The sequence below is a fragment of the Crassostrea angulata genome, chromosome 1 (genome assembly GCF_025612915.1).
Source record: "Crassostrea angulata isolate pt1a10 chromosome 1, ASM2561291v2, whole genome shotgun sequence".
Lineage (NCBI taxonomy): Eukaryota > Metazoa > Mollusca > Bivalvia > Ostreida > Ostreidae > Magallana > Magallana angulata.
This window is the reverse complement of record NC_069111.1, coordinates 33,372,503-33,399,762: the sequence shown is the minus strand read 5'-3', so window position 1 is coordinate 33,399,762 and position 27,260 is coordinate 33,372,503. Positions and strand designations below refer to the sequence as shown.

At 32.6% G+C, this 27,260-nt stretch overlaps 1 protein-coding gene across 1 annotated transcript; it reads right to left on the bottom strand.

Annotated features, from left to right (window-relative positions):
- Positions 1–73: 73 nt before the first annotated feature.
- Positions 74–25,926, bottom strand: LOC128156901 (putative thiamine transporter SLC35F3). The gene is made up of 9 exons (XM_052819232.1): positions 25,636–25,926; positions 23,153–23,474; positions 22,510–22,735; positions 21,819–21,944; positions 21,089–21,155; positions 20,130–20,249; positions 7,176–7,265; positions 4,365–5,864; positions 74–3,018 (listed from the first exon to the last, which is right to left on the bottom strand). The coding sequence occupies exons 1-8, from the start codon at positions 25,658–25,660 to the stop codon at positions 5,653–5,655; spliced, it is 1,188 nt and encodes a 395-aa protein (XP_052675192.1). The 5' UTR covers positions 25,661–25,926; the 3' UTR covers positions 74–3,018; positions 4,365–5,652.
- Between the last annotated feature and the right edge of the window lie 1,334 nt (positions 25,927–27,260).

Genomic DNA, 27,260 nt, shown 5'->3' with positions numbered 1-27,260 from the left:
GACGTTAGCCACACACTTTCAACTGTCGCCATAGCACGGGTATACTTTATGCAGGATTAAATACAGTACACCGTTTAAATTGTGCGTTTTATTACAGATGGAATGACTGCACGAAATTACAGATTAGATTGATGGATTTCGTTGTAATGTTAAAATCTTAGGAAATGATGATGTTTCAAACTCTATTTCTCGTAGCAAGTTAAAATCAAAATTACCATTAATGGATGTGGTAAAAATTGATTTCCAGGCCTCAAGACCATTTACATATTTTTTAAAGCTTTCATAACTTTTGAATTAAAAATAATTAATCTTTTGTTTGAAATATTTAAAGGGTCATTGTCATGATTTTAGTTGAAAATTGTCAATTTTTTTTCTAATTTTAATGTTTCAACAGTTTTTTTTAAGTTTGGCATATTCAAGTATGTTTTTAACCAGATATTGTCTATACAGCACTCCCTATGTGAACAAAATTATGACACGAGCTTTGTTTCCAAATAAAAAAAATTATATCTTGCTAATTGAATAATGATTCTCAAGTTTTGGCTTATTGGAAATAGGAACAAAAGCATTGTGAACATCAAAAAATGAAAAAATGAAATAATAATTTAAGTTTTAAGCTCGAATTGCGATCCTTTAATTAGATAGTAAAAAGATTTTTCAAACATTTTTGCTAAAAAAAAAAATAATAATGTTCCATATTTTATATTTTACTTAGTGGTCTTAGGGTCCGGTTTATTCGGAGAGTACAAAGAGATTGAATAATATGTAAACGGCGTGACCGTTGGCCCGAGCGCAGATTAGCACAGTGCAGTTTGATTTTTGTATAATAAAATCTATTTTAGAAAACGCACACAGATCCTAATGCCTACTCAAATCATTCGTCAAAGTTAAACTAAACGTCGCGTGCTCAGTTTACATTATGACGTCATATTTCAGACGTAAAACGTTCAAGTTTTTTCAACGGAAATACCCGAAGAGAGTTCCATGATTCCGATTTTTTAGTATTTTTTCTTTCATTGTTCATCAATTCAATTCATGTGAATGCCGCTGTAATAAATTTGAATACTTTATTTAGTATCTAAAAGATCAGTTCCTTGACGGTAATGTTTTTATTTTCCATCTGATAATCTGATAAGACATACATTGAACAAGTCGTGTTTCTTGATTGAAGCACTATTGAAACTTATCTGGTGTCCTCTTTTATTTCTTTTAATTCAAATTACCTTCTATTGAAACACTGGAACTTATTTAATCGAGTTTAGGGGCAATAAACATCGATAAGTACCAGTCAATCAATGATCGAACTAACTGTTTAAAATCAAAATGGCTGCCAATATGGCGGCGCCCAGGGCTGGAAGAAATTTTTTTTGGCCTTAGTACCCCTGATTCAACATTCATTTTTCAATGATTTTCTTATATATACGTGTTACCATTAATCCTCGCTCCGCGAGGCGGGCTTCGCCCGCCTCTCGCTGCGCTCGGTAATAATTATGTTGTATTTTATACAATCGATTACATAACATAATCCAGGATTTGTGCTTTTGCGAACTAATTTTTTGTTGTTCAAAATAATATAAAAAGTATATTTCATATCGTAGTTTTCAATGTTACTGAGTGGTAGTTCATTTAAAATTGCACAAAACAAACCTCAAGTGTATATATATATGAAGTACATATAAAATATGTATAACAAACAAACATGTACAACTCACATTCATATAAAAGACATCATTCTAAGATAAAAATTTTGGTAGAATAAGTTGATGAATGTAATTCAACTCATTTTACATATTTTTAGCCGGGCTCTGCTGAAAGCAGAGTCCTGGCTATAGGCAGGCAAATCGCCAATGTTACTATAAATAGCACAAGTAAACAAAAAACCAAACAGCGTCAAGGTAAAGCTTCCGCTATACCAAATAGTTACACAAAGAGCCACGTTTTGTCAAAAGTGTTGGCATTTTGTTTCTTTTTTTTTTTAATTTTGAATGAATTGTCTATCTTTTTTAGTTTTCTTATTAATAACGTGTTTTTAAAACATTACTATGCATTTTGGACACATACAATGCGCATGAATTTCCATGAACTACTTTGCTGCGCGCTGAAGAAATGGGGATTGAATATATAATGCTTGTCGCAAAATTCAAGGCAGCAACTGTTGAACTTTTTAACTTCTACTAGACAGACATATTTTTTGTTTATAGCCGCTTACAAAATTTGGTCGCTCTCTGATGCTTTGCCGACATTAAAAGCAAGAGAGAGAGAGAGAGAGAGAGAGAGAGAGAGAGAGAGAGAGAGAGAGAGAGAGAGAGAGAGAGAGAGAGAGAGAGAGAGATTTTCAGTCTTTACTACACAATATGCATAAAGACACACCAAAAGAGCCCGGCTTTCAGTACTTCAGTACTTTGATTACATATAGGTCTGATAAGCAACAATTCAAACTTTCATAGCAACACAACGAACAAATATTGTACTTAAGATTTTTACAATGATTAAATGTTGAGTGTAATTCAAATATGCTTAAGGCAACAAGATGTGTATTTTTTTAAGGTCAAGATAGTAAATGAGGTGCCTACAGGGTTATGAAATTCAAGATATAAATTCTTTCAATGATGCTTCATAACAATATCTTTGTTTCATAGGGTGTACCGGGGCTTAAATTTTTGGTAAACTCAATTAAATTTAAACAACCATTTTCAATGAAATATGAAGGATAAAAGTAACAAATCTCGGAGTTTTGTCCATTTTTGACTTAAGAAATATATCTAGAATGCCTACAGTCTCTCCAAAAACGGCATTAAACAAGATCTTGACCTCTTCTTTAAAATGATGTCAAATTGAATATAGGTACCGGGATCACTTTTCACGTGAATGAAGATAGAATGTCAAAATATTGTTTTATTTTCTACATAACTCCTTTAAATCTGCAAAATACGGGAAAAAATTCATCAAAATCAATTATGACGTCATAATGGTTCTAGCACATAAAAGACACTCTTGAAAAATTTACTAGATCTTGACCTTAAGGTAATGATCCATACGTCACAAAACAACGTCTGACGTAATTCACGCGTTATTACGTCTTTTCCGTGCCCGATCTAATCGAGACCTAACGCTAAAAGGTGTACATGTGTTTCAAAACAAAAAAATCACGCTGACCTAGAAATTAATTCAAAACAAATCTATTAAAAATCCTGAAAACTGCAATCAATTAGCCTATTACTCAGCGAAATGAGAAATTGACTGGGTTGTGTCGATTGAGTACTCGTTTTGAAAATACATACCGCTTACTTTTGTCCTGCATAAACATCAATTCATTACAAGGTTGAACTTAATCCAATTCTTTGAACGTTAATCCCTGAAGATGCATAAACATCCTGACCGAGATCTATATTCCAGTGCATAAGGGAGATAAATACACAAGGGGAAATAATTTGACTTATTTCATCTATATTCTATATTCGCTTATGAACGAGCATAGATATATTTTCCCACAAAAAATGTTTTTAGAATTAAAAACATGCGCTTAAGAAAAGTTATTTCATTTTAAGAACAGTCTTTAAAACCAGTAAAAAAAAGTTGAATAGAGGTTTTGTCTTACAGGCATATATCAGGTAGTTAGCATTATCCAAGCGTGGGACTGCAATTTCTAAATACCGATCTCGATCCATAATACTTACCGATATCCAAAGATACCATCTTTTGCGCACTAGATAATACAGATTGATCAACAGTTTGTTTAAATCATGTTTTCTATTTAACAATAATCTAAAAAAAAATTTTAGAGTGATGAAATAATAAACCTATGCACAATTTAATTTTTACGGATCTTTTTTCAAAATATATATTTTAATGATTTTTACCCAAAATACGCCCATTGTGATCCTGAAAAGGCCGATCCCTTGGGTAATTTTATTTTCAATTGATTAAGGGCGTTAATGTGTAAATAATATCAAAATTTTAGAGAATTCTGTGCGTAAATAAAATCATAAGAGCTTAAATTCTCTTTGAAAATTTATTTCATTTTATCTCATTTGTATGCAGATTTATCTATTTTTGATAAATAAGCAAGTGTAACATAAAAATTTTTGTTTTGAAATAATAATTCCTTCATTTTACATGGGATATAAGTCAAAAAATTATTTTGTGAAATTCCAATTTCAGGCTTAGGCTTATATTCGCTATGTATGAAAAAGCGCCATTTTCCGCAATCGGTTCTATTTTTAGCAACGACCCTAGCTTTTATAATACCGATGGACCACCCAACAGGATAAAAATTGATGAGAACATATCCTCAGATACATGTTTGAAAAATATGAAAAAATTCTGTACGCATTTTATTTATCTAGTGGGGTATGGACCATTACCTTAACTGATACTTTCCTGGCAAAACGTGTTATGAAAATAATTCTACTTGTAACTAAATTTAAAACATTTTTTAAGAATGTAAGAAGTACAGAACGAACATATTTTCATCTTGTCTCAATCTGAGCCCCTTAAAATTGCTTTCCAAATCCATTTGACAAAGAAATGTTCATAAACCTTAATTTGGTGTGGTTATTGATGTAGTTAGCTAATATTTTACAATAAATAGCCGACAGGAAAAATGCAGCTAATAACCCTTGATGTTCTGCCAAAGGTTAAAAAGACTTATTTTGCAATCTATATTAATTAATCATATAACGATAACCCGTTTAAATTAGAAAAATCAACAAAAATCTACGTTGATTACTTTTTTGGCAAGTTCGACCATCTCATCGTAATGTAATTTTACCAAATTATTTTTTGTTTGATAAATTTCCAGGAATTGTACAAAATGGTAAAAATTTCATTATTGTTGTTACGAGTAAAACAATCTATGGAATAAGTACGATTCTAGTTTTAAAATTTTGATCTTTCGGTTATGTTGGATTGTTCTCTTGTTTTGTAGAAGAGTTGTCATGGGATATCTATTTGCACTCTAGCAGAATATGACGTCAGATATGGCGCTATTTTACAAATAATCCGAAATTACATTTTTTGGACAAGCAGTATTGTCCATCATTTACAAGTCTTGGATATATACTTATATAATGAAAATATCTTTGTTCAAGTTTGCGCTGATTTTAACCACATGGAAAAGTAGTTGTGAAAAGCGATGGGAATGCATTGGAAATATTGGTCAAATTTATCATATCACGTGTTTCTAAATTAAAAGCATTCACATTAATTGGAAATCAGTACAAAATCATATGAGTATTTCTACAAATTATTTGTAAATCTAAATAAAAAGAAATAATATATATCTCAGTTTAGAGCCCTTATCATATTTACATATATACGTATATAGTCATATCGTAAATAGGTACAAATAATTGGCTTAGTATTTGTCATTGAACAATCAACTTTGTTTCAAACAGCTTAGAAAGCCTATGATTGATAACGCTTTGTTCCTCAATCCGTTAATATCATTTACATTATTAAAATTTCAGGGTAATAGAAAAATTTACGAAGCATAGTCGACCAAAATAAAAATATAAAGGTTTTATGGAAAATTTCAATTTTGTAACCAATTGTAAATTATATGTTTCGACATATCAACAGTAATTTGAATAAAGGATGAAAAGAACAAATGAACCAAATGGTAAATATGAAGTAGTGTAGCGAAGGTCAAGGTCAAGCTCGTATGATGTCCCTACGTGCACGTCTGCCTCTCCTCTCGGGAGGCGGGATATTCGGTTTGGTGTGTATGTGTTTCATGCAGGACGTGCAGACTTCCCCAATACAGCTGTCTGGCACAAGGACCAATAGCAGACCCAGGGTAGAGAGTACCACCCCAGAGAACTTCATCCCGTTAAAGGTGCGGCTCCGCCAAATGTAGTCCGAGACTTGAAAAAGACGCATACATGTTATCAATGAAATATTGTGACAGTACAAAAGTATGGTTTTTGACAACTGAATTAAAAAAAAAACGCACATATATTATCAATAAAATACTGTACAGTACAAAGATCTGATTTTTTAAAATTTGATTAAAATTCTACTCTATGATTACTGATTTTTGCAATGACGTCCATCAATCTTAACTGTAGATTTAAAAAGGGCATGCAATATCATGGGATCCAAGTTTTTAAAATTCACGTAATTTTTTACTTCCAAAGAATTTAAGTACAATTTTTGGATTCATAAGAGATATTTCTAGTTGGCTATGAATAAATTCTTGATCATTCGAAATATCAAATACGTCTAATGCTTAATGCACTTTAGAATATTAATTACGATTCTACTTATTTATAATGATGTCCTGTTAAATCATTATGAACTATACAGATTCATTTATTAGCACATATTTTGGTTAATCAACTTTTTAACTCTTTCAAATGCGTAATAAGCTTCTATTTCTGGTATCTCTGTGACGTGATGATAAAGAAATACCCTGAAGCTCTGTTTTATAACTTGGATATTACAGTATTTATAGCACAATTTTTAATTATAAACAAGTAGAGAGATACACAGTTGATCTATTTGTAAAATTAAAAATAAAAACATTACGTAGCTTTTTTTGGTGGATCATACGCGGTGTATGAATGTAGTAGCGGACACTGAAGAGAAAAAAAAATCAACATCGTCGGCAGGTTTTCTCTCCTCTAATAACTATCTTTATATCGCGCATAATCCACCAAAGAAAGCAAAGCAATTGATTTTTTTTTATATCTACGTCTCTCTTTCAATCGATTTTAGTTTGTTTTCTTAAAATGAATGAAAGAGATTAAAATATATATCAGTAACTTACGAAGACGGAATTGTAAGTATTCAAATAAATAACCTATTTGAACATGAAAAATCATCTAATTTCGAGAATTTTCTTTTCGGTGGGTAGTTTTGCTTTTTTTGTGTTTTTTTTTTTTTTGTTTTTTGTTTGTTCTTTTATTTTTTCCCGTTGGTTTATTGGTTCATGCGCATGCAAATTTCACTTGAACAAAACTTTTTAACAAACAGGTCAAATTTGGTTAAGTTTATAAACTTTTCAAAAATTATAATATTTCTTAAATTTGCTCTGTGGATGCTCACTTAAAAGTAGCTTTTTTTTTCAATGTTCACGAATATAAACAGTTCCAATAAATACTTTACACAGGATTGAATATACATGTATATTATATTAAAAATTGATAATTGAAATTTCAAATGTTTAAACCTACCCCCACACATTGGTATCGCCACCACCATTCCGAGGCCCGTGACCAAATCATTGGTCAGGCACTCGGTGTAGTTTGATAAAAATTGAAACACTGAAATAAAGCAGAACTGTTAAGTAAATTAATGAATACATGTTTTGTCAGCATTTCTTCTTGATTTCAAACACATACGAATTCAGTGTATCTAATTTTCAAGCAATTTCATCATTAACTTGATATTTGATAATTAAAATACAGTTTAGGATATGAATGTATAAGAAAGAACTCATTGATTTTTTTGTAGATACGTCAACTGATTTTTAAAATCCATGACAAAATCTGAATTTATTTCGCATCTTTCGTAAATCTGTATTCCTGCGATTTTGTTGTTGTTGCGCAAACAGAATGACAGCGTATAGATGTGACCACGGGAGGCAGATAAAGAGCTTAAACAGTGGGACGGACAACTTCGGAATGGACATTTTTCCGGCGTTGCGCACCTCTTTCCATACACACTATTGACCAAAGTTTAGTACCAAATGGTGGGGTTTTTTATTCTAAATAAATTTATGGAAAAAAAATTGAAACATTTTTAGATAGTTTTTTAGATATTTGAACTTAAAAGTTCCAACCCCATGGGATTTTAGTTTGGAAAAAATACCCCACAGAAAACCCCATGCAAACCCCATGGGGTTTTGCAATAAAACCCATGGGGCAGAAAACCCCATGAAAATAATGTGGGGTTTAAAAACCCACTTTTTTCTTAAATAACAGTTTAGGGTTTTTAATCCCATAAAATAGATGTCATGGGATTTATTATCCCACATATGCATGGGGTATTTTATCCCATTTGTTCATAATATAAAATTACTAAAATATTTTACCAATCTATTAAAATACCAGTACTCACAGTGCAGACAGTATGGGGTGACGTTAATTAAACCAATCCAAGCAAATAAATCAGATTCTCAATGATAATTTACTCGAGACTGATTTATTCATGTTTGCATTAGTTTAATGACTCTAGATTTTCTCTTGCATTGAATTATAATCCACAGATGTTGGTAATGTCTTCCAAAAATGCCTTTTTTTCAAATGACAAGTGTCAGCATCAGAGGTATGCTCTGTCATCCTTTAATTTGCCTAAAAATATGTCATGAAAACTATGTAAATTATGTTTAAAAGATATAACTAATTCAAAATAAGTATTGCCCTGCTTATTATAAAATTCTTTAAAATCTGACAGGTTGTAAATATTTATCAATACTGAACTGTATTGTATGTACCAATGTTATATGATCCACTAATAAAGGCATACATTTACGGTTTATGCAATCACAAAGATTACATATAATATTTAAACTTCTGTTAAATATCATAGCATATTAAAACAGTCTTAAATCTCTGGTCTCACTATTTCGAGAAAATTCGGTCCACGAATAAATGTTGATGTTTTTTTTCATTACCTAGCTTTTCACTTGGAAGTTATTAAATAATATATAGACGTATAAATTTAAAATGAAACTGATTTGCAGTCAATGGAATTACCTTTGGAAATGGACAGAAGAAACACAAACTTAGCAACACTAGCCCTACCAACTTATCAAGTACCAGGCGATGGAGTTGAAAACCGGATGTCGAAATAGTTAGACAAATCGGGACACAGATATGTCGAGAATTCATGAATTTCAAGTATAATGCCGTTTAATGAACTCGAAAATCCTATTAGTAATTTAACATCCTGAACACCGTATTATTATATAGATTATTTATCTAACTATAAATATGAGTAATTTAGTGTCAATGGTGGGGGTTGGGGGTTGGGGGGGGGGGGGGGTTATAACAACCAAAAAATAAAGTGTGCGAAATGTTTTATATCATTATACTATTAGTAAAACCAATAATTATTATAAAATTCTTAATTTAACAGGAGATAGTAAGGTGGTTATCAAGATATATATGTACAATAATACTTTTCGACGGATAATTTCAGCTTGTGTACATGTTTTCTCATGGGGGGGGGGGGGTACTTGATGAAAAGTCCCGTTGATTTTTTCTTTTCCGTAGAATGTTTTAGTGAAAGAGTATAAATTTTGTGATAATGTCCAGGAGCTATTTTGGATAATAAAAAATAGATACCATGGCTATAGTACATCAGAGGCATGTGACAAAATCAGTGCGTTTAAATATTATACTGTAGAAGCCTCTCACAATAATTATTTTGTTTTTAAATTAATTCATAGCATGTATACCGGTAAGTACTTCTTATCTATTTCTTTCCCACTCTTCCCATTGTATAGGACTTATCTCAAGCGAGCAAAAGCTGGAGCAAAAGCTGGAATTTTATTTAAAATCGAATTTCCCATTGCAATTAATTTGGCAAGTATATATAAAGGATAACCTTTATACAAAATAAACCAGTGCTTGAAATACATAGTCATGGAGAACAAATCATGCAGTCTTTGTAATGATTTTAAAGCTTAATCATGAGAATACTTGGAGTGATTTCCACACCGGCAATAATAACAGAGTCTAAGGCCGACAAAAAGGCATCACAATCTAAGTCAAAGGATGAGGCCCATTGCACATTTGCATCGTTTAATATATTCCCACGATTTCATAATAAACTGAACAAGACCAATCCCTGTGTATACATGTACTTTGTATTCACTGTCTATATTTCAACACATGTGTATACATATCATCGGAACGCTGTGTATACTAAATATATCAATGCATGCTTGATTTTGTGTTGTCAAATTTGTATCGAGCCGAGAAGGAACTGTTACTAGATTGATATTATTTTAATTATTGTGGCATTTTACAGAAAGAAAATTTGGAGAAAAATCATTGCCGGCCGTGAGATCCGAACCCACGACCCTTGGGTCTGTAGGCCAATGCGCTACCATATGCGCCACGGCGCTCATTAATTTCTTCTGAAGTAATTAAATATTTAAACGATATCAAAAAGGGTCATTAACTGATTACGGAAAAATGATAAATAAGTGGTGTTGTTTTTAACTAAGATATTTTAAAATCTCATTACCTATTTTTATACACATCAGATATGATTTAGTATTCAATAATCGTTTATTTAATTACCCTGGGCGTCGGAAGGTATTCATACCCGTGCGGCAAATTTTAAAAGTCCCTAGAAAATAAGGGCGACCAAAGGGAGTTCAACTAAATAAATACCCAGGGATTAATTTCAAGCGCATACATGTACCCAGTACACTTTTATTTTAAAATTTAAATCTACGTCCCAACCCATTGCATTTAATCCCAACCCCCCGATCCGGTAGCGATATACATCCTGATCAGAGCCGTTTAAGTGTGTTCAAAATGTACTGTTTTATGAAAAGGTCCAAGTTGCATATATTTTAAAAACGATTATAAAATGCGTGTGTGTGTGTGTGTGTGGGGGGGGGGGGGGGTGATAGCGTGTAATCTACCTTTAACTTCATTTTCCTCTCTTAACATCTTGTTTTCCAATTTTTAATATTCTCCCCCAAAAGAGTGTGTGTGGGAAGGGGGGGTGGGGGGTTGGTGGGCTCTATGATAACTCAATTATAATAAAAATCTTTGCTGCAGAAATAGACCCCCCCCCACCCCCCACACCCGGCCCCCAAGTTGACATCCAGATTAATTGCAGCCCCCTGTCCATTACTTTGTTCCTGGTTACACGTGCACAGCTCGATCGGACACCTGCTCTCACGTGTCGTGTGTATGTACCTTTGCTCCGTTGAACAATAGGGTGGTTAATTGGATACACAGAACGTACCCGTTACAAAGACAGATAAGAATTCTTAGTTAATTGCAAGGTCTGTGAAAGAACAATAGGTGCTAATGAGGTATACACAGTGTGTCTCCTTGGTTCATCTCAGGCCAGCCCACTCTCATCTTAGTTAGAAAAACACCCAGAGCTACATTCTAATTAAATTATTCATTCAAACAATATTAGAAGACAAATGTAAAATTATTAAAACACACATGCTGCATTTTCCTTAATTTGGGAAGGGTTTATGGATTTTTTTTTAAACTCTTATATTCTTATTTAGCCGTAACGTACAAACACCAAATTTTGCAGATTAATTTCACCTAGGTCCACTTTTCAGTGATAGAAAATTTTACATTATTAGACTATTTTTTCTTTATTTTTAATCTAAAGTTGAACAATCCAATACATTTGTATAAAATAAAGTGATCACAACAGCTTTTAAGTACATTTACTTCAAATCCAAATTGTTCTTTGAGAGAGAGAGAGAGAGAGAGAGAGAGAGAGAGAGAGAGAGAGAGAGAGAGAGATAGTTGTTGAACATGAGTTAGTAGTTGATTGAAAGCTTTATATAATCTCTATTATACAGTCAAATTTGAGTAAGTCTATTAAAAAGAAAGAAGAAAAAGCCAAGTTTCCCATCACTTACAGAAATCATCTAATCTGCAATTTTTTGTAGCAATATATTTTAGAGTCGATATATGTCTTTCAATATCTATTATTAATTCATGAATTGATAGTATTTCCTTAAGACACCTTTTCCAATAGATATGGGATTTCATAATCAAGAAGATAGAATAAATGTCTATAGAAATAGGCTCAGGGTGTAGCCCGAATATAAAAGTTATTTAATCTTATATGCCAAAATATCTGCACACAGTAGGAATGAATAGGGGGAGATTGGGTCGCCTTGGGGAAATCCTCTGCTATGTTTGAAAATTTTTGAAAGGTTTCCAGCTTGTGTGACTGATGATTCTATATTACATTGACAAGTAGATATCTAAGATTGAATGGATGCTCCAAAGTTGAAAAAATCTTAATATTTGTGAATAAATTTCCATGTGAAGTATCAAATGCTTTTTTTTTTATAAAAATCAATTATGAATAATACACCAGAAATGTCTCCCCCCCCCCCCCATATGTTGCATAAGATCATATATCAGCTTAGTATTTTCACCAATATATCTTCCTGGAATGAAACCTGTTTGATTGGGACTACTAATTATATCAAGCATACTTTTAATTCTCTGAGCATTACCCTCGTAACTTATTTTATAAGCAATGTTTAGAAGTGTTATTGGTCTCCAATTGATTAAATACCATCTTTTGGGATACGGGTAATTATTCCTTGTTTCTGTTTGACATAGTTCCCGAACTTTGCATGTACCCATATAAAAAATATGGCAAATAATAAGAGTCCAGGCAGTGATGGATTTACAACAGAATTCTATAAAGTTTTTTGGAATAAGATAGGTCATTTTGTGGTTCGATCATTAAATTTAATTTAATGATGGAACCACAAAGGAAATTTCACCTTCTAAGGAGTCTCTTTGTTTATTATTATTAAGTGTTTTATTTCAATGTATGTTAAAATTTTATTTCGATTATAGATAATGTTTTCATTTTTATTTTATAAATTCTTATAAAAACTTTTTATTTTCATTCATTCAGAATTTCCCTTTGGTTTGTAATTTCTTACAAATTCTCAAGTTCTCATGTGTCGTGTGTATATAGTGCTTTGCTCTGTTGATTGTAGCATTAGGAGAACAATAGGGTGGTCAATAGGTATACACAGAATGTGCCCATTACAAAGACACGTAAGATTTCTAAGTTAATTGCAAGGTCTGTGAAAGAACAATAGGTGCTAATGAGGTATACACAGTGTGTCTCCTTGGTTCATCTCAGGCCAGCCCAGCACTCTCATCTTCTAAGTTACAAAAACACACCAGGCTACATTCTAGAAATTAAATTATTCATTCAAACACAATATTAGAAGACAAATGTAAAATTGTTAAAACATACATGCTGCATTTTCCTTAATTTGGGAAGGGTTTCTGGATTTTTTTTTAACTTTCATACTCTTATTTAGACATAATATATGTACAAACACCAAATTTTGCAGATTAATTTCACCTAGTTCACTTTTCAATGATAGAAAATCTTACAGTATTAGAATATTAGACTATTTAATCTCTAATTGAATGTACAATGCATGCGCGGATCTAGAGGGGGGGTCGGGGGGGTCCCGACCCCCCCTGGAAAATGAAAATTTATTAAATTTACATAGTAAAATTATCGCGAAAATATGCCTCGGACCCCCCCCTGGCAAACACAATTATCCTTCGGACCCCCCCTGGAAAAATTTTCTGGATCCGCACATGCAATGTATCTATACATGTACATATTCTGGGTACATACATGTATTTACATGGATGTCAAGTTTAACTTATATCAATTTAATCCTGGCCTCAATCAATTTAATTCAATTTAATACATCCTGAAAAAATTATCCCGATATGCAAACAGATTACATTGTTTCTTCAATGAAGTGTTTCTAAAAATACGCAAACCCATTGTGCATTTCTTGTATCTCCTAGAATAATGTCCAGTTCAGTCTTTGATATATGCTATCATACAATGCATTATTTTGTAGTAATGAGGTTATTTCTTAAAATTATTGCTATTTTCATAATCTCATTATTAATCAAGCTCTGTAACTTGATACATTAATATGTTATCCTATTGGGAATGCATAACTTAAACTAAACAAGTTAAAATTTCAAAAGTCTATAAACTCGGTCAGCTATAAATAACTACATGTAATTTGCATGTATCTCTGGTATTCTTTGAGTGCTCAGATGATAAGTCTTATTTGGGTCACACAAAATTGTTGATCATAATTAACACATAATTTTTGCAATAAAACAAACACTGCCATATGCTACTATGCCAGATAATGAGTAACCTAATGGCGAATTTGGATTGTACATGTAGATGTACATGTAATATCAAAATACAATTTTATATTCAACTGAATAGCGCGTACTTGTCACTCAGATTTATAAAATTGATATTATGGAATCATACCAGCAGGATTTTTTGATAATGAAATTCAAATTATGACTGCATTGTTTTATCCATTAAGTAAACATACATGTAAATGTCAAGGAGGAGAAAAATACATTCAATGACTAAGTGGCTAATTTTCTTATCAATCTTTTTGTATTAGTGAAGATCAATTTAAGGTTCTAATATCTTTTTAAACATGAAGATTGAGATAACAATTATTTGCCCTAATTAATATTTATATTGACAATCAGGGAAAATGAGCTGCCAATGCACTACCGGTATTAGAAGTTCTTGATCAGTTATCAGTTGTATTCGATACCTTATTACACCTCATAATATATATTCAAGAATAATTAAGGGTTGTCTGCCGCAATCTACATGTAACTATATATGTAGAACTAGTTAAACTTTTTAAATACATGTATAATTTTATCACATACATGCTTACTGAGATACAATCTATGTTAATTTTCTAAATACAACTGAGACAGGTTTTTTTGTCGATTAAAGAAATATGTCAATTAGATATATACATGTAGTGGATATAGTGTATTTCTTACATGTGGGTTGGGGCGGGGTTGTTAAAATTGTTCTGCATGCAAAGGTAAACACTAACTAGAGGAGCCCAATCTCAATTTGTTTTCTAAAAATTTTACCTTTCTTACTGGCCAGCATGCACAAGCCCCAAGTAACTGCTGGAAGCAACTGTACTTGGGATATTGTCTACCCATGCAAAAAATTATCAATTATTGGGGGGACCCATACATCCTCTTTTTCAAGCATAAATCAAAAAGTGAAAATTTTGGCCACATTGTTACAGTAGCATTTTCTTAATCTATTCGATAAAATAAACAACCAATATTAAAGTGTCATTATATGAACAATGGACATGTGCTCCACTCCCAAACAAATGATTGCAATAATCATTCTGACTATACTCCTAAAATAACCATTCAAATGTCTGGTTTTCCCCCTCCTTTTTCATAAATTAGACAGGTCTTTCAGACAAAACTATAAATATATCCACTGCAATCTTTGACATTAAGTCTAAGAGTTTATATCTCACAAAAACACTTTATAATCAGAACGCTTAGGTTGTGCAATTTTAAGTCGAAATTTTCAAATTTAATCTTATTTCATTTAAAAATAAAAAAGTTAATTCTGTTTTAGTAACATCCCCATTCCCGGCTGAACCAATCATCTTGTACCGTGTAATAACAGTTTCTGTAAATTGCTTTTAAGATTAATTATGACCACTTTTAATTCAAAAGCCATTTTTATTACAATTAGTTACATCAAGAATTCTGAACATTTAAACGATGTAAACACATTGACTATTCCCCTTCGAATAAAATGTTTCATGTTATATTTTACCCCTTGTCTAAAGTCAACACAACAGTCATAGCTGCAAGATGATCAATTAAAAGTTTACCGGTACTTTGGATCATAATGAACCTAATATAAGTCATTAAGGACCTACATATCGCATACCAATTTCAATAGGAGACATCTCTCTAACTAATGCTAATCACTAAAAACTATTTTATGACTTTTTGCAACACAACATAAGCCTGAAAGTAGAGCAATTCTCCATTTCACCAAATAATTGACAGTACAAATAATCTAAAACAGTCCCTTGCTACCTTTCACTTACACTAACTTTCTATAAAAAAGAGTTTTGTATTATAATAAGAAAGAATATGCAGTTCTAAAAAAAAAGTAAACCCCATAATGCCACTTCCATTGAGGTTTAAGAAAAATATAACCATTTAAGTGATCCCACTATCTCCACTTCACTTAATCATCTTTCTATAAGTATAAACATGCACAGATTCATGGGGTTTAAATTTCCTGCAGTAAAACATTTTTACTAAATAATCATTAAGAAGTCAATTGCTCTTCAGTCTCCTCTAATAAGAAACCTTAATTATTCAATACTACAAGTACCTGGTATCTTCATGATATTATCATGATAAAAGCATATAGAAATACCCTTACATGTATACCCTCCCCCTATCTTTTGATTTTCATGAAGTGTAGCTAGATGTTAAAAACCTTTCACATATAGGATCATAAAACCTATGGCAATTTCCTCGAGTCAATTCTCACACACATTTGAAAACAATTGTCATAGAATCTAAAAATTGACCTTTAGATTTGTAGCATTTTACATGTATATATTTATACATAGCCACAGACAAAGAGACATTCCATCCGGCATATGATATTTCTTGATTCCATGAAAAAGTGAGCTTAATTAAACACTCATTTTTAGTGAATATCTAATATATACTTATAGCTATATGGTGTTTCTACTCTCTTGTCAACCATGCTAAAGCAATAAGACCTACATGTATAGCTACCAGTGTGATGTATGCTTTTAAGTAAAATAAGATTAATATACAGCTGGATAGCTGCATGGTGATAATAGAATTTCATGGAAAAATGTTCAAATTTTACCTATGTTTTTCTACATGTATATCAAATAAATATTCTAAATATACCAGTATATATTTTTTGTTCATTTTGAAAATAATTTTCAAAGTAGATGTTATTTTTACAGTCAAAGATACATTTACATATTCTACATGTTAACTGAAGGATGAGGTGATTTTCCACATGTACTAGATGTATTTAATATTATTCAAATATAACTTTTGGACAGAAGAAGCAACAGAACAAACATGGGTTTTTTCTCATTTTGTTTTCTATGATAACTTTGTTTGTCTACATGTCAACTTAATTTCAAAAATATTTTTTTACTGTAACAGAAACAAACACTTGTGCTAGGGTCATAGACCCCTTCACGGTAACTGTGATGACTGCTCTTTTGCAGGGCAAAATGACTTTATTGGGTGAAACATGACGTACCATTAAACCAGGCCCCCTGAATCTCTCAGGCAGGTGCTCTACCAACTGAGCAATCTGGCACTGGTATTCGAACAGGTCTGACCATCACATTCTTCCCCCCTTAAATGATCTTCGCCCTTGAAGATCAACCCAGACTCTTCCCCTGGCAGGAGTTAACCTGTCAGTTCCAGGGGTTGGTCACGGCACCAAATGTAACAGGATGGGAGAAATAATGATGGTCGTGATTCGAACACGGGCCCCCTGATTCTCTAGTCAGGTGCTCTACCAACTGAGCTATCTCGCCCCGGTATTCGAACTGGTCTGCATGAACATCACAAGTACTTAAACTTCACCATAATTGATCATATTTCCCTGCAAGAGAGCAGTACCACTCTTACAGTAAAGGGGTCTATGAGGTTTATTGAAACCCTATTCCAAGTTAAATGCATTTCATAAATTGTAATTACTTAAAATAACAGTTTTATGATCATTCCTGCTGTTAATCAACTGCACTTATTATAACTTAATGAAAGTTTACTGATCCATTTTCATTTAGTATAATTTTCATAAAAATATGGATTCATGGCAGTTATGATTTGTATTCATATCAAACTGAAACTTTTTTTTTAAAAATTGCTGCCATATAACATGTATAATTCATATTAGTTTAATTATTAAATTTATCCTCATATAAAAACCAAGACAATTAATAAAATCAGTAAATCATATAATAAATCCAAAAATGGAAAGGGATAAACCTTATTTACTTATGTAATATATATACCATTTGCTATATTAATTCCAGGTTATATGACATGTTGCAATCATAAAGTTTTGGTTTTTCAATGTTGCAAAAAAATCAGTCTAATATGTCTATAAAATATGTTCAACATTCAGGGATGTATTCATCATTAGGGATCAAACCCATGCAGACCATGCAGTAGAAGTAATGGGGGGGGGGGGGGGGGGGCAGGGGTGAATTCCTAGGGAGGGAGGATGAAAACCAATTTTAAGGGGTAATTAGCACATTAAGGGGAAGGTGTGTGGGGTGTCTTTAGGTATCTTAATTGGGGTTTGTTCTTTCTTTTAACTTGGAAATGCATGCACTTACACTGGGAAGTATATGAAATAGGGTTTGCCAGAAATTAGCAATGTTAAGTTGCTATCTAGCTCTCAGAGAAGTTCAAACAGTTTGCAGTTACTACTATAAGATATACCCAATTTAAAATGCCATGTTAAATGTCAACATACACTTGCCTCGGAAGTAAATATCTTTACCACGCTTCGCGCTTGTGTATACAACAGAGTTTATGACCACTGTTCGCTGATGCAGCCGTTGTACAATATATTCACCATTACACTGCAGTACTGTACTCCAATATATGGTCGAGGATACACCTGTACACTAATGTAAAAAAAAACGATCTTTTTTCTGAGACAACAACCGTCACCGCAGTTTCGCCGGCCTTATACAATGTTCTGATCTATTTCTAGAATATTTTAAAATATATTTTTTTAAATGAAATAACTTCAAAACAGACAGTTTCGTGTATTAGCTTCCCCAATTGCATCAACACCTGTCATAGTCTTAAAAGCGCTTACTGTTACGTTATTATCAGTCTGGAAAGAACAATCTGAAACAAACACGATGCAACATTTTAACAAGAGTCACAGTGTTTGGACTGAATCATGCATTTGTAAATTGTTTCTCGTGTAAATAATTTTCCGAGAATCTAATTTTCGATGGCGTGAATCAGTTCACTAAACAACACCTTCAAAGAATTCATTTGCTGTAAGTACAAAATAAGGGATTGTAGATTTTTGCGTGTGAAACTTGCTCTCGTAGTTCATTATATACTCATAATATCACGAGTTCTTCTTCTTGACGAACACAGAACCCCAGACAGTATATATATGTTGTAGATTGATATTGAATAGGCTAACTGGTCCAGTTTTATTTTGCTGTTTGTGATTTTTACCTAATCGTTTTGCTGTTGAAATATTTTTACTTTTAAAACTTCATTGCCAGCAAAATTTTTGATTGCAACATTACAGACTACATGTAATACGTCCTAGCTGACCAAAATTTTGATAAATACCACATCTTGCCATTGCAATGTGAAAGTCACAATTAATTTAGGATAACTTAGGAAATTAATTAATTAGTAGACTTTGTAAGAATACATGAACAGGTACTTTCCAACAATTGACATTAGGTTAGTTAAGTTTTCACATGGGCTGCTATATATTTTCCTTGATTTTTAAATGCTAATTTTAAGCATAAACTAGCTAATGTAGAAATATTTTACGGATTTATTCAAACAACCAAAAATTAAAATCACTTGCAACCTGTTCTGTCACAAAGAGATCCATCATACATTTGATGAGTAAATTCAACTTTATTTGAAAATTGCTTAGTAAAAATTTGTAAGGTATATCAACTATGCAATCGGCCTAATATCAGACATTAAGCAGATTCTATTACTTCACTTCAGATTAATATTTTGTGGGTTTTTTTACCCCATTATCATTACTTTAGTAAATATGGGGGAAAAAACCCAACATAAGCATTAAATATGGGGATAAAAACCCTATCTGATTTTTTTCGGGAATGGTGGGTTTTTTTTCCCCATAAATAATTTCATGGGGTTTCTTGTCCCATGGGGTTTATTGCAAAACCCCATGGGGTTTGCATGGGGTTTTCTGTGGGGTATTTTTTCCAAACTAAAATCCCATGGGGTTGGAACTTTTAAGTTCAAATATCTAAAAAACTATCTAAAAATGTTTCAATTTTTTTTCCATAAATTTATTTAGAATAAAAAACCCCACCATTTGGTACTAAACTTTGGTCAATATTGTGAATGGAAAGGGGTGCGCAACGCCGGAAAAATGTCCATTCCGAAGTTGTCCGTCCCACTGTTCTTATTAAAACACATCATTAGAGAGGAAAGAAGCATATATCAAATACGAGTACAAAGCAAACCAACGGAAAGCCCCACAAAAAAAAATGATTATTTTTTTTTTCAATCATGACGTCCAATCCTCCATTCTTTTGAACGCAAAAAATTCAATGTTCCATCTCTAATTACAAAAGTCTCAAATAATTGTCAAAGACATGCCATTCTTTCTTTTATAAAAAGAAAACCCTCAATAACGACGCATGACGCAGTTCAAGAGAGTTACACCTTCGCTTTTGTTTATGAATGTTTTCCCTTTATACTCGGCATTTACGTATTGATATATAGCAATTTCAGACCATTCGTATTGGAATACAGCATCCTTACCAATCATCAAGGCAGCAACTCCAAAGAGAACATTCCAAGGCACGCTGGATTTCACGTATTCCAATTCTGTGTATTGTAAGATGATTATCACTGGCCAGAGCGTCAGAAGATTTCCAAGTCCTTGTGGAAAAAAAAGAGGCATGTCATAACAATCAGTATGATAGCGCTATACTGTAAAAATGGGGATGATTTGAAAGTAAAGTTAATTATCAAGGAGATGATTGATATGAAATGAATTGTTATAATAAATGATAATTGGTATTATTTAATTAAAAATCATCCTTTTAATTATAAATCACACGCCTAATAAACACAATTTTCAATTAGTGTCGTTTAGTATCACACACATATAGTTTTAACAATTAAATGTATTCAGTTGTTAAAATTAAAAGCATGCGGTATTGTATAATTTAAACCATACGTATACATGTATTAAACAATATGCATGAAAAAGTATTTATAACAAATGTATCAATAAAAAATCAAATATTAATTATCAGAAAATAAATCAGACAACAGATAATGATGTTTCATTTTCGTTTAATAACTCTTACATATCATTTTGACCATAATTTAACAGAAACAATTATATTTTATTGGGTGCATACAATAATAATTTATTGGGTATATAAAATTATATTTTATTGGGTACATACATTAATATTTTATTAGGTACATACAATTTTTTTGGTATTCAATTAAAGTTATCTCTAGGCGAAGGACCATGTTAAATCATGTAAAGAATGTATAGGATTCTGGTCGGCACAATATACTAGTATGATATAATTAATCACGATACACTCAGGTACTTTGTACGATGAACGTCAAAGCATTGCAATTGTACCTGGTTAATCATAATAACCAAAAACCACCTGTCTCATTTGACTGAGTTCTTATTGGAGATCAATATGGATGTAAAGGGAGGATTGTAAATTAATATCTCTTACTGTTTCTCTTACCCATGATGGATAAAAACATGGAGATCTGACCAAAGCTCACTCGACCAATCCATTTCTTGTAAAGAACCTATGCTCGGTAGAAAGAACAATGGAGATCAGTATCACGTTACTTTGTTAGTTTCTCTACAACAGTTGGTATAAGAGGTGATGGAAGACAGATACATATACATTGGTATCACAAAGACAGCGGTGCATTGTCAGCTTTCTCAGTTTTTGATCGGACAAGAACTATTACGTTACGTAATTAGTTTCTCTACAAAAAGTTTTTATAGTAAGTGATGTAAAGATACATATACATGTACATTGTATTATTATCACACTGGTCGCAGCTTTCACGATTTCTAATCTGACAAGAATATCGAATATCTGAAAAATACACGTACAAGTATCGACGTACGTAATTGTTAACATTACACAGATTAATCCTCAATTGATTTATAGTTGTACTGTTTTGCCCAAACTCGTATATCTCTATTAGGCTTGACATAAGGTACCTGTGATATACCATACAGAACCATTGAATTAATGACTCAGTTTGTGAGTTTAATCAGTTGCGAAATCGTTGAGGGAAAAATCAACTGTTGAATTTTTATATTGAAAGTTTCTCAACATCATCGAATAATAATTTAATTCGAAAAAATGAAAACGTTTTTAAAAAAAATGGGAAAGAAATGTTTTGTTTATTTATTTATTTATTTATTTTTTTCAGCATGTAACGTAAGAGTCTTACCTTGAAAACGGCAAGTGCTGAAGACGAACAGATGGCCAAAACAACGCCCCAGGTCGAGTGTGATCCGAATCCATCAGCGTATGCAAAGAGGACAACCCCGGAGATAGAGAGGATGAGGGCAAATATCTGTCAGTAGATATCGACACAGCCTGTTATCGTCGGACTGTTTAGAGGTTTTTGTTGTGACGTGATTGCATCGACCAAATAAATAAGGGACATGAATGAAGATTGTTATATTAGATGTTGTTCTTACAAACAACTCAGTATATATACCATAAGGAGGCTGGGTTGTCATCCAATTACCCATTTGATCTATCTTCAAATTTTATATATAATCTTCTTATCAATTAACAAAATTTTTATCGGTAATTGAAAATTCCAAATATTTCAACGTTAAAATCGGAATTTTCCCCATTATCTTAATACAAAGCTCTCCTACTTAAGGAGGTAGATATAGCCTAAAATGTCCACGACCATCCAACCCTTGTAAGTTCTTGTAAAATGTTCAAAACGAATCATGACAATTCAGACTGGATAATAGGATTTCAATATGCAATATCAGAGTTCAAAGCTAAAAATTTTAGAGTTTTTTTTAACGAAATAATAGTCTTTGGCTAGCAAAATCATGTTTAAAATCTAAAAATGAATCTGAATAGCAGACCACGTGGTCTTCTGAAACGGATGTTTTTACCCTGAGTGGAACGAATTTCTCAAACAAAACAATCCATGACAGCATGTAGACAAAGGTGTGATTGGTGGTCAGTAGAGCGGAGATGTCTGTGGTCTCCAGGAAACCCGGGTCCAGTGACCGGACGTATGTGTATCCCGTCAGCCCCCACAGGAAACATAGTGTGATCGTCTTATACACAAAGCGACCGACATGGAAATCATAAGGTCCGTAAATATGAAGATTTTCTCTGAAAGAATCAGACAAACAATTTCTAAATGTAGGTCCTTCTGATCAAATGCTGCCAAGGACAAGATCGTCAGTTTCCTGATGCGATATCATTCATTACCCAATTTTTATGCACTGAAAGTAGACTGTGTATTACTATTGAAAGCTATTTATATCCCAGTATCGTTCCCCATTATAAGACACGAACAAGAATACTCAAGTTATGTCTGTGACATGGACATTTATCAAACTAATAAACTTTAAATTAATATAACATCAAAAATATTTCTTATGATAGCTTAAATTATTTAGTATCGTAATGTCATTAGCCTACTGCCTTTCTGACATATTTTAATTTTAGCAATAAAAATATAAAGTAGTCATAATACATATTTTTATTGTTAAATTTAAGATATGTCAGAATGACACTACAACAAACCTGAAAGTTTGTCCGACAGGAAAGTCCCCCTTGGACACAAGTAGTTCGATGCCCACATACATAGGATAGAAGAAAATTAGCCACGATGACCAAAAATACAGACACAGCAGAGGCGACAGGAACTGGCCAGGGATGTAGGTTTCCCGACAAAGCTGGGCGCTCGCTACCCATGTGATGGCCATACAAAGGACGATGGCGCAGGCCATGGCAAACTTTTGTTGGGATTTGCCATTTCTGCACAAACAGCAAACGCAATTTTTGGGATCTGGTGTTACATCAGTATTGGCAAAGGATGACTCGCGGGTTATGTCCGTTCGTTCAACTGAAAATTTAAAAATTAAGTTCATGCATGTACATACTTCCAAAAATATGAACAAATCTCTTACCCCTGTCAATGGTTATATTCTGTTTGCTCGCTTTTAAAAAAAAAAGAAAAAGAATCTGAATACACGGCACCACAAATATTCCGGTAGCTTAATCAACATGGAAATGATTACGTCATCATATCCCCTTCCACAAAAAAATACAATGAATGAAAATCTTGTAAAAACTCAAATACATGGACATACTCATACTCCAAGGAAACATCCTCAATCTATCGGAAAACAAATTGTATTAGTAGAAATACACAGGACCGTGAGGTTTTAATTATTTTCCCCAGAAATTCGATTTTCTACTACACAGAATATCCTCCTACCAATGTTATCATTTACATGTGCAAGATTAATGTAGAGAAAAGTGTACGTTGACCAAAACAACGAAGCGGAAAAACCCGACGAAAACATCTATTTTCTCCGAAAACATCTATTTTCTCCGAAAACACTTAGTGACTGAAACTAAGGAAAAACTGTGAAATACAGTTGCCAATTAGCATTCTGCTATTATTTTTATGTAGAATATACATTTTACTGAATACGCTTGACAAACACTACAAGGAAGTCTATGAACAATACGTGTTCTTATTCGATACAAAAATATGTAGCAAAATGAAATCTTTGTTTTTCTCCTCAATGCAATGGTATTCAAATCAACGCAATCATTACATTTTAGATAATTAAAAAAACGACGGGTACTGTTCTTGGGAAAAATCTATCATCTGAAAAGAAATGTTCTCTAAATTTTTATTTGATATTCAGTGCACAAAAAATATCAATCAACGTCAAAACAATTAAAATTAGTTGACAATACCTCTGGTTATAAAGACTCTAGAGTAGCCCTCCGGATTTTGAATCTCTGTTATTTTTTACAGATTAATTTTTATCATCAGTGACAGCGGAAGTGCTTTAATAAATGACAATTGTCCGTAAACAAATAAAGTTAATATCCAAATCGAATATTGATAGGATTCTTTGTTATTTTGTGTTTGTGCTATCTGTCAGCTGTTCGTTTAGATCGCCCGTTTGGCGATAGCCAACTTGAATAATATGTTGTAGGAAAAAAATTAACAGATTATGATTTTACAATTTTAGATGACTGTCAGATTAAAAAAAAAACACGATTTAATGCTTTAAAAAATGATTATATGGATATTGAAAATGCAATTTGAAATATAGCATTGATGATGATGATGATGATATATTATCAAGGTCTCTCTGTTTTAATGGTTAGTTAATAATAGTTTATAAAAGTTTGTTTTTTCAGAGAGAGAGAGAGAGAGAGAGAGAGAGAGAGAGAGAGAGCGCAATTAGTGAACCTTACAGCCAACTTGACATTTGACTTTCAAATATTGTCCTACGGATTCTAATTTAAAAAATGCTAATTTCTAATCACATGTACATCTACATTTTTATACTCTCAGAGACCATAAACTTATAATTATTTTTTCTTTCAATTCATACCGAAAAAATAATCGAGAAAAGATAACTGACGGGTGAAATGACGTTCCATTATTATCGTATATTTTAGCTAATGGAGAAATTGAAATAAATCGTCAGTGTCAAGTCCTTACACGGTGTAATGAATCATTTGTGCATTTGCAATGACTCTACATGCAATGGCTTTAACAGTGTGTTGTCAATGGATGATTTAGATGCGAAAACCCGACATCTCATTGAAAAGCTCCAGATAAAAATGGAAATGGTGAGGATTCGCATGTTAATCCCTCATTAGAAGCAGCCATTGTTCTCAAAACTGGCAAAATAACGAGGCGTGGCCTTTTGTTGATTAATCTTAGCAGGATAATAAACGATTGTAAGTCTCCTATATACGCATGTAAAAATCATAAGCAAAATCTAAAAGGAATGGAAATCAATATCAATTCCACATCGTAAGCATATCTACGGATAATGCATTAAGAATAAAATCACAAGGATGATATAGAAGCATTACAAAAAATACAAGATACCAATAGCACATATAACTGAAATTTTCCATTAAGGGATCTTTGTATAATCCATAATTTTATTTTGCTTTATTCTCAGATTGTGGAGGCATAGACATGCAGACAAAATGGAAGAAATGAATCAAAAGGGGAGAAATCATACCTTCTATGGCGCCACTTCCTGCCATTTTCTTTAAGGTGGACTATCTGTCAACAATTTATTGCGAAAATCCATGAACATAGCAGAGCGTATCACATTTCTTCATCACATGTCAGTATATCCGGCAGAAAATGTTATTATAAAAAAAAAACCCTGTGAAACACATCTCTGGTATATTGGAAAGTAAATGGTTTGAAATTAGAATCGACAATAATTACCCGGTGTTTTTCTCCTGCAGAAGAAAAAATGTTAGCTTGGCATTGAAAAGAAAACCATTATAACCACATCTACATAAAAAAAGATGCGGCGGAATCTGAAATACACATTTCTACCTGAATTAAGGGAATTTGTATTAGATTTGTCAGGGTTTTCTGATCAATACAATTTAATCACATGACGAGAGATCGCTAGTGAGCACGACCAACGCTAGGATTTTTGCAATACGCCTGACAACATGAAAAAAGTATCAAGCTTTCATTCCTGTTTAATTGTTTTTTTTTTCTTGTACAATTTATTATGAAATGTTTAAAATTGTTTTAAGTTTGATTGTCAATGGTGGCCTGCTAACCATTTAACGACTGTAAAGCGTGTGTAGAACCAAATTGTTAGAATACAATGCCAAATAAATTTATTTCTTAATAAAAGTTTTAGAAAAGTGTGTTCATAAATCAAAGACAATATTTAGACTATTTATGGTAATTATTAGAAATTATTAAGGTTTTTTGATTGACGGGCATATCGAGCGGTGAGCGATATACAATGTGTCACAACCACCAGAAGGCAATTCTCGATCATCAATGATGATACCCTATTAAGTTCAAGTTTGATTTAAAAAAATAAAATTCATTATAATAATTTTGTAAATTAATTTATTTAATTTTTTTTATTCCATCATCCGTCTTGTTTGTTTTATTTGAATTAATTTTAATTTTTAAAGAAGAGAAAACAAACATAAATGATATTTAAAAAAGGTGTCTTCAGTGTTTATAAAAAAAAAAAGGTGCCTCGATTACAGGATTAGGCTATTGACAAAAGCTCAACTGCGAGCAGTGAATAATCGTTACGCCTTCACCGTTCCGCCAATGTTAAGGTTTTGACACAACTCGTCATCAAGCTATAACGCTTCACTAACATAACTCCGTGCAAACACATTTAATACACCACTTAAGTTTTACAGTGACTGCGTATTCACATTGTGAATGGTTTTATCAATGCAATGCATTGCCAAGTCGACGTGCACATGTTATGCGACATTGCGATTTCCAGCGTGTTGTGAGACAGTGTTTAAAATTGTGCACACTGCGACAGCGTGTTGTGTTATGTGGCGTTAGAGCGACAGCGTGTTGTGTGAGGTTGTGTTAGTGTGACAGCGTGATGTGTGATGTTGTGGTAGTGCAACAGCGTGTTGTGTTATGTTGTTAGTGCGACATGGTGTTGTTTGATGTTGTGTTAGAGCGACGGCGTGTTGTGTGATGTTGTGTTAGTGCGACAGCGTGTTGTGTGATGTTGTTAGTGCGACATGGTGTTGTTTAATGTTGTGTTAGAGCGACGGCGTGTTGTGTGATGTTGTGTTAGAGCGACGGCGTGTTGTGTGATGTTGTGGTAGTGCGACAGCGTGTTGTGTTATG